The sequence below is a fragment of the Cottoperca gobio genome, chromosome 1, assembly GCF_900634415.1.
Source record: "Cottoperca gobio chromosome 1, fCotGob3.1, whole genome shotgun sequence".
Classification (NCBI taxonomy): Eukaryota; Metazoa; Chordata; class Actinopteri; order Perciformes; family Bovichtidae; genus Cottoperca; species Cottoperca gobio.
This window is the reverse complement of record NC_041355.1, coordinates 26,804,624-26,817,561: the sequence shown is the minus strand read 5'-3', so window position 1 is coordinate 26,817,561 and position 12,938 is coordinate 26,804,624. Positions and strand designations below refer to the sequence as shown.

The 12,938-nt window shown below is 40.6% G+C and overlaps 2 protein-coding genes across 2 annotated transcripts in view; both read right to left on the bottom strand.

Annotated features, from left to right (window-relative positions):
* LOC115015267 (zinc finger protein 239-like) overlaps positions 1-1,263 on the bottom strand; it is a 10,643-nt gene extending 9,380 nt beyond the window's left edge. The window contains exon 1 of the mRNA XM_029442436.1: positions 1,170-1,263. The gene's annotated coding sequence lies outside the window, so the exon portion shown is untranslated. The remainder of the gene's footprint in view (positions 1-1,169) is intronic.
* A 3,178-nt stretch (positions 1,264-4,441) lies between these two features.
* The window catches only part of tmem132a (transmembrane protein 132A), a 48,148-nt gene continuing 39,651 nt past the window's right edge, over positions 4,442-12,938 (bottom strand). The window contains exon 16 of the mRNA XM_029448887.1: positions 4,442-4,584. Coding sequence (XP_029304747.1) covers positions 4,442-4,584 — 143 coding nt within the window. The remainder of the gene's footprint in view (positions 4,585-12,938) is intronic.

Genomic DNA, 12,938 nt, shown 5'->3' with positions numbered 1-12,938 from the left:
GCCTAGTCCTTGTAAGATGGTTATTCTCCTTTACACTAGCAGAGAGCCACACTCTAATATTTCCCACCATGCGCAAATGGCTAAAACGGGTTCGCTATGAGAGATTTTTTTTTATATTTAGGCCAAAGCATATTGTTTCTATATTGTGAAATAAGTATGTCGGACAAAGTAACGATAAAGTACAGTGCTTCCTTGTTGAGGTTGGAGTTGTTTCTGTTGGAATTGTAATGTGAGTGTTTTGTTTTTAAGGAAAGCTTTTTCTGTGTGAAAACACCCATCTGGTCTTTTTTCCTGACAGTAAATATAGAATACATTCTTTTTTAAGGTGTATAGATTTTTGGGAAGCCCTTGGAGCTCTCTAAATTCAGCTGTCCAAATAGTCACTAAGGCATTAAGTCCATTAGTTTTTAAAAAGTATACATTCTACATTCTCTTAGTTGAGGTGGCCAGAATGCGATAATTAATGTTATTTTTTTTCGGGAGCCAGATTAATACTGGATTTTTAAAGCTGTATGACACGAACATAAGGGCAAGAAGCTGGCTGATAAATCGACTTGGACAATTTTTCAGTCTAGCCAAAACCTAAATACTATAATACTGTATCATCCTGTATGCTTCATGTGATTGATGCACTGTATCTTGACGTGTGTGAACCTTTGTCCCCAGTTTTCAACACCACAGAAAAGTCCAAGATCAAGCCTTCACACAATTGTTTTTGCTTTTATTCAATTCCAAACATGCACAGTGAATGGACATGTAAATTAACCTGTGTGGCGCATCCCATCCAGGAAATTCATCTAATAACGTTCATCGAGCATAGGACTCAATTCACTGCACTAACGTCCCATTACATCCATTTCAGCACGTGACTCAACGTTAAACTATGTCTTCCACGTTAACAACAGTTCGTTGAAGACATAACAATTCTAACGTGCAAAATCCGATGTTCATCCACGTACTTCGTTCGCTCCAACAAACCACGTTCACCAAACGTTACACAGGGCTAGTTTAGCACAGAAGCGGCCAAACTAACACAATTTAGCACCGAGAACCCGGAAGAAAGCCGCTTTATTTACACGGTTACACAGAACTGTTTCCTTAAACCCAGCGTGCTATCAATAACCACTACCAAACCCAAACCAACCAAGAAAACAGAGTGGAACTGATACCTTTTGCTCCCACAGTCTCTTCCTGCTAATATTGCCACGCAAATACCGCCATCTTGGAAAGTGACGCCAAGCTCGCGTGTTGTTCTTCTTGTCATACGGCGGTTTGCAACCAGCCTATTGGTGCAATACCGCCACCTTCAGCTCCGGAGTGTGTATCAGACAGTAGACATTACAGACTAAATCCCTCCAAAAAAATGAAATGGAAAATAAAACCTTTCCTACACACAACCACATTTGATCCTCCATGCTTTCCCATCTAGTCCTACTATAAACTGCTAGCCACCCTAGCAACCTATATCTTCTTATTCATCATATCCTTTAATAAACCGCTGTGTTCTTTAAGAAAGCTAACAGTATTGTGACTTGAGCTCTGTCACTCATACTCAGTAAACCTCAGTCATATTCAGGGATATAGTAGTGAGCATGAGTGGTGTGAAAATGTTCGGCAAACGCTGTTTTAATTTGTTTATCATAACAACGGCTTGTATATTTACAGTCATAGGTCTTCTGGTTGACCTTTTCTAAAGATAAATACAGACTACCACCATCAGCTGTTAAGGAGAGTTTTTTCCTCTCATGCAGGCACAGAAGGTAAGTGGCGATGTCAGGCAATGCAACAGTCGGCTCCGTCACCACTTTAGTTGCGTCCTTCCTAATTTCAACAGCTTTTCAGGTACTGGTGATGTTTTGAAAGCCCCACTGCACACTCTCAATGCCAGTGCCTGAATCACATCTAATTTCTTTATTAGAGATCTGGCTGCTGATCCATATGCGAGCGATGCTGCTATAATCCAACACAGATCTGTCAATGTTAGGCCTCACATTATGGCAACTGCACCTTGGATCTAAATATCCCATGATCCTTTATGGTTGTGAAAACCCTAAATCACTTCCAGTGTCTGCATTCAGAAGTGCCATAAACTTCGCCTGAGGACTCAATGTACAGTAGCGATGGGTTACTGTAAGCTGTGACCCACGCTATTACATTCAGTTTTACAGCAATTTCTTTAATGACATGCTTGAATTCCTGGAATTCCATTGTAATGGAATGACCATAATTAGTATTAATCAACCCATTGTGTATCCTGGCTTGACTGATTGGTGAGGTTCTCCCTCACTTCCTCCCATGTCAGTCCCACTAATCCTAAGTGTTTCATTGCTGCTTTGACAACAATCTTTTGACTTTACTTCAGCCATACTGTTAATCACTCCTGCAATGAATGTTACCAAAGCCCTTTTGTCCACATAGATCCTGTCATTTGTTCTTTGTTGAAGCTCTCGAACACCCATTACTCCTTGTTCACTAGTTGCATTGTTCTGATCTCTTGACCTTCTTGCAGCCTCTGCATAAATGACTCTTCTTTCCACTCTTACTTTTTGAATTTTATTCTCCTGTCTCACCACCTCACACTTACCATATGCTACGTATTGGGCTCCTCCTTAGTTACAACATTTTGGTTACACCCCTGTTCCACAGTTACCGTAATCGTAGCCGCCCCCACATCTCGCAATTCACTATTTGTCCTCCTTTTAACATCCTCATTAGCACGAAGCCTGCTGCTCTCAGTGGCACACATACTGTACTTTGATTGGCTAGTACTAATGTGCTGTTGTGCTGTTATTGGCTCGTACTAATGTGCTGTTGTGCTGTTATTGGCTAGTACTCATTGCCTCGACCTAGGCCTTGTCATTGAATAGTATCCTCTTCAGGTTGAAATGTGTTTAGCTTTGCTTTGCTGTCATCTATGGAAGCCTATTTCCGTCAGTAAAAAAAAAAGAAATCTCAATGGAAAGTCATAATTATGAAATGAAAAAGTCTAAATTATGAGATACTACGTCATAATTGCAAAACTGAAGTTATTATACTTGGCCCTAAACGCCTCCGACACGCATTTTCTAATGACATAGAAGCTCTGGATGGCATTAATTTGGCCTCCAGCACCACTGTAAGGAATCTTGGCGTCATCTTTGATCAAGATCTGTCGTTTAACTCCCACATAAAACAAATCTCAAGGACTGCCTTCTTTCATCTACGTAACATTGCAAAAATAAGACACTTCCTGTCTCAAAATGATGCAGAAAAACTAGTCCATGCATTTGTTACTTCAAGGCTGGATTACTGCAACTCATTGTTATCAAGTTGTCCCAAAAGTCGCTTAAGACTCTTCAGTTGATCCAAAATGCAGCGGCACGTGTATTGACAAGAACTAGGAAACGGGATCATATTACTCCTGTATTAGCTGCTCTGCACTGGCTCCCGGTAAAATACAGAATAGAATTCAAAATCCTTCTCCTGACTTACAAATCAATTAATGGTCAGGCTCCAGCATATCTTAAAGATCTCATAGTACCTTATAAACCAAGTAGAGCATTGCGCTCCCAGACTGCAGGGTTACTTGTGGTTCCTAGTGTCTCTAAAAGTACAATGGGAGCCAGAGCCTTCAGCTATCAAGCTCCTCTCCAGTGGAACCAGCTTCCAGTTTGTGTTCGGGAGGTAGACACACTCTCCACATTTAAGATTAGGCTATAGACTTTCCTTTTTGATAAAGCTTATAGTTAGGGCTGGCTCAGATTTGCCCTGGATCAACCCCTAGTTATGCTGCTATAGGCTTAGACTGCCGGGGGACACCTCCCTGCTCTCTTCCTTCTCTTCCTCTCTCCTCCCCTCTCTCTCTTCTTCTCCCTCTCTATCTGTATGCATTTATGTAAATGTATGTTACTAACTCATCATCCGGGGCATCATCCCCGGAGTTTCTGTCTCTCATGTGGCAGGTTGCCACTGATAAAGTTTACGTCAGGATCAGGAATCGTGGCTGCGCCTGCTGCCCTGGTCCTGCTGGAAGCCTTTTTGACATTTTCCTGGATTCATCCAAACTTTTTCTTTTTTCAACACAACATCATTTCTGTCAAATGTTGTATTTGTACTATGTTGTTTATCCTAAACATACGACATCTATTGCACGCCTGTCCGTCCTGGGAGAGGGATCCCTGAGGTTTCTTCCATTTTTCCCCCTTTAATTATGGGATTTCTTTCAGGAAGTTTTTCCTTGTGCGATGCGAGGGTCTAAGGACAGAGGGTGTCGTAACCTGTACAGTCTGTAAAGCACACTGAGACAAATGTATAATTTGTGATATTGGGCTATATAAATACATTTGATTTGATTTGATTTGCTTATTTCTTAGAATGAAGATTTCTTTCTTTTCCTCGCACAGAAGGGGGGAAAATAATAAAAACAGATTTGAGATGAAATTCAGCTCATCCCTCTCATATATCAGCAAATGATCTCTACTTCTTTAACATCCTCTTCATTGTACGCCTCATGCTGCTGCTTCAGCTTGTGTTCACCTTCTGTCTTGACCTCTTTCTTCTTTGTCTCCTTTGCATCTCCCTCTAGTTCTCCTTCCCTCTCCTCCTCTATCTTCCTTCTGTCTCTCAGAGCGCAGTCTGTAAAGCACACTGAGACAAATGTATAATTTGTGATATTGGGCTATACAAACACATTTGATTTGATTTGATTTGATAATTATGAGATACAAAGTCATAATTATGAGATATTTTACACAACAGACAAGCTAGCAGCTTTTTGGTGTAAGTTCTACTATTTATCTTGACACGGAAATGGATTGTGAGCACATTGAGGACTACTTTAAGTGTGGATTTACAACAGATGAAATATTCCATTTGCTTGCTTATTCACATGGGGTTGAACTAAGCAAGCGCACCCTTGAAAGAATTTTGAGCAGAAAGCAGCTGTGGCGTCGAAAGAATAAAACTGATATAGCTGGGGTGGCAACTTTCATTGAACAGCATCTGGAAACATCTGGTTAGTGTCATGGTTACAGATGGATGCACCAAAAATGTTGGTTACATGGAATTGTGACTGACAGAGAAACAGTGTGAATACTGCTGCAGTTATTGGATGGTGAAGGTGTTGATCTGAGGTCAAGAAACAGACTGCGAAGGCGCGTTTACCACAGCTGTGGTCCAAACTATGTATGGCACATTGATGGCTACGACAAGCTTAAGCCATTTGGAATTGCAATCAATGGATGCATTGATGGATTTTCCAGAAAGATGATATGGCTTGAAGCTTACAAAACAAACAATGACCCAAAGATCATCGCTGGCTACTTCATTGATGCTGTTATCAATGCTGGTGGGTGCCCTGCCAGAATCAGACTTGATTTAGGAACAGAAAATTAACATATGGCTGAAACGCAGCAATTTTTGCATTTTCCTAGGAATCAAGCACAAACCGACAGTGTCACCTTTGGTCCAAGCACTGGAAACCAGCGTATTGAAAGATGGTGGCTGACCTTGCGAAGTGAGTGTGTCCAGTTTTGGATAGACCTATTTGACAAACTGAGAGAAGATGGCTAATTCTCAGACAACTTCTTGGACAAGTCCCTAATCCAGTTCTGCTTTCTTCTAACAGTACAGGTAGATGACACATTATGAAATGAAGAACTGTTGAATGTGTTGAATATTTTTTTAAAGCCACAAATGAATGTGTAAAAAGTAATTTCCTGTGTTCCTGTGCAGAGAATGAATAATACGTTATTTTTCTAGTTTGCAAAAACAATAATGTGGGTATTCAGTGTAGCTCTGTGTCAAAAAAGTAGGGCTTTAAGAATTGTCCAGTGTAATAATTTGCATGCATAACAATCTAAACGCCCATTCTTATTTACGGGGTTTACCCACCACATTTTTAAAGCTGTGAAGATATAAAATTAGTTGCACGGCTGCAGTACATTATAGGTATTAATATTATTGTGCCAACCTACCATATTACAACTAAAAAATAAAACTCTCAAATATAACAAACGACTTGACTAAGGCAATAATCACCAATTCTCAATATTTAACACATTCTGACTGACTGAATATTATTTCCCTCCTAGGAAGAATGAGGTTGTATTGACTTGGAACAACCACAGAGTCTGTCTCGTCCAGAACTCACGATCACCCCATGGACGTCCCTCCATATTGCATGCAGTCCCTCATCTGTACGGAGGCAGAGAGTGTTTGCACTCTGTGGACCTGGAGAAGGTTCAAGTCTGCCTTGACGAGTGTGTGTTCAAGGACTTCCCATATGATGATGTGTTCCATATCTGTGTGGACCTAATGTCAGAGTATAACCTGAAATTAACAAATTATGTGTTTGAAACCATTGACCTGTACATCCAACTCAGACAGCTGATGAACAATGAACTAGATCTAGATCATTAACTTTCCTGGGCTAGTGTCACAATATATATTTCATATTATATTATTATATTTGTTTCCTGTTTAATTCCAGAACAAATTGAAATATACATACTGATTGCAATTGTCAGAATTATAATATGCTTTAACCTGTGATGATGAAAATATAAGTATGGCTGTTTGAGACACATCAAATATGTACCAAATATTTTCAGTTACCAGTCTAACAAAATAAATTGACACACAAACAAAGTAATGTGTTAGATTGACTATGTAAGCACTGGGTAAAAATGCAAAATCCACACATTTATTAACTGAATTATTTATTCAAACATTTAAACAATCACAGCATAAAAAAAACTGCTGTTTTCATTTTAATCGAACTTGCTACAGCATCATCGAAAATAACTAATTTAGAGGTATTCACAGAAAGTGCTCTGCATCGAAACTTAAAATAACATGTTCTTAAACTGAAAACAATGTTCAAAAAAACAAAAGTGGCTAAAAGCATTAAAACATATTGACAAGATGTTGATGCTGTGACACTCCGTAAGGTCCAACAGCTATAGCTGTAGTTCTTCTTTCACAAGCCTTTTGTAAATAAGAATATTTTCAAGCCCCCCCTGTGAGCCCTGCCACAAACGTGTCCATGTTATGCTAGCAGGGTGGCCCCCACTTTGGGAACCACTAGGTTAATATAACTCGTATATTGCACACTCCTGCCCGCATTAAACAGCCTCACTAAGTTCTGGATTCGCACGGTTGCCGAGATATCCATGCACAATGAATGATATTCACGCTAACTGTACCACCTCAAGGTTTACGAGGTGATGTTACTGAGAATAATCGCTGATATTAGCACTTTCAATAGAATAGCAAACTGAAAAGCGACAAAGGACGACAGTGCTCATGTACAATATCCGCATGACTTTTAACCACTACCTTACATGTAGGCTACAATAATTAGAGGTGTATTGTAGCTGATTAATAACACTTGCCGACTCTTAATTTAAGAGCTACGCTGATATAGCGGCCTCTGAGTAACATGAAGCAACTTACCGCAGCAGTCGGCCTGCTTACACTGTTTTCATTAGTGATGTAAACCACAACACTAGAGACATATTATAGTTTATAACAGGGATTTTCGGAGCTTCATGAACTGCATTGTTGTACAAACTGTAGTTTAGCTGCAAAGACTGCTGATTAACGTTACAATTAGGCTATATGTACTATCTAAAGTTTACAAAAGTCCCCTGTAATAGTTACCTTATTTAGCACTGCATGTCGTTTGCATGGTGGGGGCAGCGAGGTGATGAAGGGACCTTTGAAGACAGCGCCACTGTAACGCATGCGCACTTCTTATCTCATAATTATGACATAGTATCTCATAATTATGACTTTCAATTGAGTTTTTCTTTTTTTACTGGCGGAAATAGGCTTCCATAGTCATCGGCTTTTAGTACAAATGGTTAAGCATTGTGAAAAACAAAGGGTTGGAGAACAGAATAGGATAACAAAAAAAATCAAAAATTATTTAAAGAGTTAGAGAACTGTAGGCTATAAAATAACAACATATGCTAAATTATTTAAAATTATAATTTCATCCAGGTAAAAGCAGTGGTGTAATGGCAAGTCTTATTTAAACATTTGTATGTAAACCTTGAGTTTGTATGTTTTGAGCTAGAATGTTTTGACCCTGTAGTGAATTTCCGCTGTGATAACTTTAATTTATTATGTTATTTGTTCTCTGTTGTTTTTCATCTGTGACAGAGTTTACTTGATCTTTCAGTATATTTCCCTGTGAATATACTTGCATCTTCATGTCTAGGAGAGTTTTTCCTTTTTTGATATTTTGACTGAAGAAGGTTTCAGTTAACCTCTTCCTCCTGTTGAGAAAGAGCCATGGGAAGAATATTCACAGAGCTACCACCTTCCTTCTGTGTGTATAAGTAACATGTATTTACTATCGTTGGTGTGGGAACTCTGTCCATTTCAGCTGAAATAGTTTGACTGTTTGAAATCTCTTTTGACAATTGATTAATAAACAATCGGAGACAACTTAACTTAACTTCATTATTAACTCATCTCTCACGAGAAGATTCACATTGAATTTCCACCACATAAGGTAATGAAGTAGTAATACTTTGTTACCGTACTTAAGTATTTTTTGGGAATATCTGTACTTCAATTAAGTTTTTATATATCTGTCAGCTCTCACTTTTACTCCATTACATTTCCTAAATAAAATGTATACTTTTACTCCATCTCAACCATGAGAGGATGTAGGAGGATCAAGAGGGGAGTGAAGAGGTGGAGTTTGTTGACGTGTCAGCACTTCTGAATGAAGATGATGGTTTCGAGTTCCAGCTCTTGAAGCACCAGCACTGTACTCAATCTAGTAGCTACGGTTGATGCCATGAAAGCAACATTCAATGAGGTGCACAAGATAGTGTGCCGTTAAACATTTGGCAAGTGTAATGCACTTTGGAACAAATGTGGAAGATCCACACTTGCAGCTGAAATGATTGCAGATGCTTGCTCCCTCCAGCTGATGCACCTGAATGCTACCAGGTTGAACTCCTTGTTCATGGCAGTGTAAAGACTAAGGATAGTTAAAGAGAAGAGAGAGGGGGCCATCAGAGTCATCTGCACAGAATTAAGTGTTCCAATGTAAGTAAGAATGATGTATGTTTTATTCTTTCATCATAACTGAACATAATGTCTTGAATGTCTCTAGAACTGTGTAGCCGATATTGGTGACTGTAGCTATACATTATTACAGAATATTCTGATTTCTGCAATAGGACAGACCAGCAGAATTTGAAGGAACAATATTAAGCTACAAACTGCTCAAGTTTACAACCCCAACCCCCTTTTACGGCCACCACACATTTCTGACCAGAGATAAGAAGCAGACAGAGACAGACCCAACGTGAAAGAAAGAAACTGATGTTGAATGCAAAATAACATGTAACACTTGTTAACACTTTCATTGATATGTTATACTGAGCTAACATGTTTTATTAATAGGAAGTTGTGCTTTAACATGATGAGTTTTATGAAGGACATTAGGATTTGTAAAGTTGTCAACTGTCCACCCTCTACTTTCTCCTCTTCTCCACATGTGACAACCCTTGAAGCTCATCCGTACTGAACTATATGTTATTTCACTCATTTCCTTTGCATTAAAATCTACTTATGTATAAGTGTTTGCCATAGGAACAAAGGTTGCCATCTATTGTGTTGTGTGATTGTTAAATTCATTTTTAATTCACTTAATCTTGGTTATTCAGTGGTTGATATCAAGCGTTTGGGACCGTTCTGCACCTCAGATAGACCAACCGTCAAATTTGAAAGAATTAAACATGTGAAGTAAGCAAAATTAACTCTAATCATATGAAAAGGACAAAATAATCACAGAGCGACATGCTGAGAGAGAGACAGATGGAGAAGATTGCTCCACGCCACATGGGCAAGGTCTAAAGAATCGCCGACGTTCAAAATGCTGAGGTCTAAACCAAAAAGCGCAACTTCTCATCTGCCCATCAGAACCGGCCGGTGAAACAATACATGTTCATGTGTTTTCAGGAGTTGATGTTAGCTTCATGATTAGGTACTTGATGCTATAACTAATGAGGAAATTAGGAACTAAATAAGCATTGATTTGGTCAAGACTAAAACTAAGATCTCCTTAAGGTAAATAATTAATATTTGAATTGCATCACAATCTTCTCTGGTGCTTGTTAAACTCTCCACTGTTTAACTGTTTATTAAGCGTCTTTGAGTTATTAGAAAAGCACTATACAAGTAAAATGTATTATTATTATTATTAATCTATTAAAATTCAGTTTAATGGATAAACCTCAAACAAAGATATCCTCACTGATTCTACATGGTCACACGTGGTCCACTTCCATTCATTCATTGTTCCTCGATGCCTTCATTGTACTCATTTATTCATCTTTCTGTTTTAATAGTTTAGTTTTGTTGTTTTTACTTCAATACATATTTAATTTAATTTTTTTAATTTTTAATTTATAGAACTTGCTCCTGTGGTTTGTATGTGTATGAAACATCAGGTCACTGTACACCGGGCCACAACTCCGTAGCAGACTTCAAATTATGAGACGACATTAATTATGTAAGCTCATAATTCTTTTTTATTTCTTTATGATGGGTGCTGCTCAGAGGTATTACATTCTGTTACTCAATATGAAACTAAATGTTTCTGTGAGTAGAAGTTGAGTCCCATCACTCTCCTTCACCTTTTGTACAAATGAATGTGTTTATATTACATCATTTTGAGTTATTAGTTATAAATATACATTTTGGTATTAATTATAAAATCTGCTGAAAGCAATTCACGCTACAACTGTCGATGTGTTTCTCCACCTTTTTGGGCACCAATAAGTGTTTAACATTGTATCCCAACTTGCACTTATCATTGGTCAATTCTAGTTTATTACGCATCAAGCAATATTTTTAATCTGATGAAATGGTTATCTAGTGTTATAAAACAGTGTTGTTCTTTTTGTTTCCATCACAGGTGTTGGAGCACTGTTATGCCTCACGCCAGGGTCACTATTATGTTGGTGTTCTGGTATGAGCAAATCCGGTTATTAACACATCTTAATGTTATGTAAGTACCTTGCTCAGGTGCACAATGGTGGCAGCCCTGGTATTGATTTGGAAGCTGAACCACAAGACCACCCACACATAATTTGTGTTGTTTAGACACACTAGGTGCAGAGATGCGGTCTTTTGTTGTTTTAGGTTTGTTAACAAGTATTGATTATCAGTGAGGCTTTTTGTTTAGTTTGGTTTCTTTAGGAAGAAGGTTTACTTACTTTAAGAGCCCTCTTTTGTTATATTTATTTCTTTGTGTTGAATAGCACCCACTAGGCCCTTTTCCTTTGTTGTTTACTAAGGAATTTAGTTTATCATTTTATTTAAGTTACTGTTAATAAATAACTTTATATTTCCAAAAAACATCTGGTTTTATGTCTTTTATGAGCTGTCGTCACAACATGTCAGTTTACAGTATATTCAGTACAGAACCTTAGGTTTAGATTTGAAATGAAGATGGAAAAAACTAGTGTGTATTTAAACAATGAAATGTATAGTGTAATTAAACTGATGCAAAGTGTTCATCAGAGTCACGACCTGTGGAAAACAGTTTTTGTTTCAGGTTGTTTTGCGTAGAGGTCTCTACATGGCCATGTCATTCCTTGTGTTTCTAGTGTTTTCCCATGGCGCTCCCCTCACTCTCTCAGTTCCTTGATTGCTGTTCAGTCAACTCACCTGCTCCAAGCCTCACTCCTGCCATCCATCAACTCATCAACGGCAGTATATCAACCCCAGTTCCTCGGCCACTCGTCGGCCACTCGTCGGCCACTCGTCGGCCACTCGTCGGCCACTCGTCGGCCACTCGTCGGCCACTCGTCGGCCACTCGTCGGCCACTCGTCGGCCACTCGTCGGCCACTCGTCGGCCACTCGTCGGCCACTCGTCGGCCACTCGTCGGCCACTCGTCGGCCACTCGTCGGCCACTCGTCGGCCACTCGTCGCTGCAGGAGGCTGCTCTGGAGGCCGGGAAAGTGGGCGAGATCGCTCTGGAGGCCGGAGAAGTGGGCGGGGCCGCTCTGGAGAATTGGCTGGAGGCGGGCGGAGCCACTCAGGAGGGCGGGCTGGAGGCCGGAGGAGAAACTGCGCCTGAGGCAGGTGGAGCCGTTTAGGAGGTCGGCGGAGCCACACTGGAAGAAGCACTGGGTTCTGGAGAGACGAAAACGCTGGGGTCTCGAGAGGCGGAATCACTGGAGTCTCGAGAGACGAAAGTGCTGGGTTCTCGAGAGGCGAAAGCGCTGGGGCCCCGAGAGGCAAAGGGAGCACTGGGGTCTCTAGAGGCGCGGGAGCATTGGGATCTCGGGAGACGAGAGCACTGGGGTCTTGAGAAGCGAAGGGAGCACTGGGGTCTCGAGAGGCGAGGGGAGCACAGTGGCTGGGGTCTTGAGAGGCGAGTGGAGCATAGGGACTGGGGTCTCGAGATGTTGAGGGTTGACAGCATCACTTTCTTGACCACTAAGTATGTGGGAGCGATGTTGCGGCGGTGCTAGGCAGCCGTGACGTACCGGTCCGTTGAGCGGAGGAGGGTAGCTCTGGCCTGGGTCCGGTGGCAGTGGTTAATAATAGCCTGGATGGAAGAACAGGAGACCTCTTTCTCCAATACGGGGAACAGTGGAGGTTGGAACCCGTTGGCACACTGAAATGGGGACAGTCCAGTGGCTGAGCTGATCAGGGTATTGTGGGCATATTCCACCCACGGGAGCTGCTGAGACCAGGCCAAGGGATGTTTAGCAATCATGCACCGAAGTGCCGTCTCCATCTCCTGATTCTTCCGCTCTGTCTCCCCATTGGATTGTGGGTGGAATTCGGAAGATAGGCTGACGGTGGCCCCCATGAGTGAACAGAACTCCCTCCAGAATTTGGACGTGAACCAGTTCTGCGGTCTCCTTGACCGACGGGAGCTTGGGTAGCGGCACAAAGTTTTCCATCTTACTAAACCGG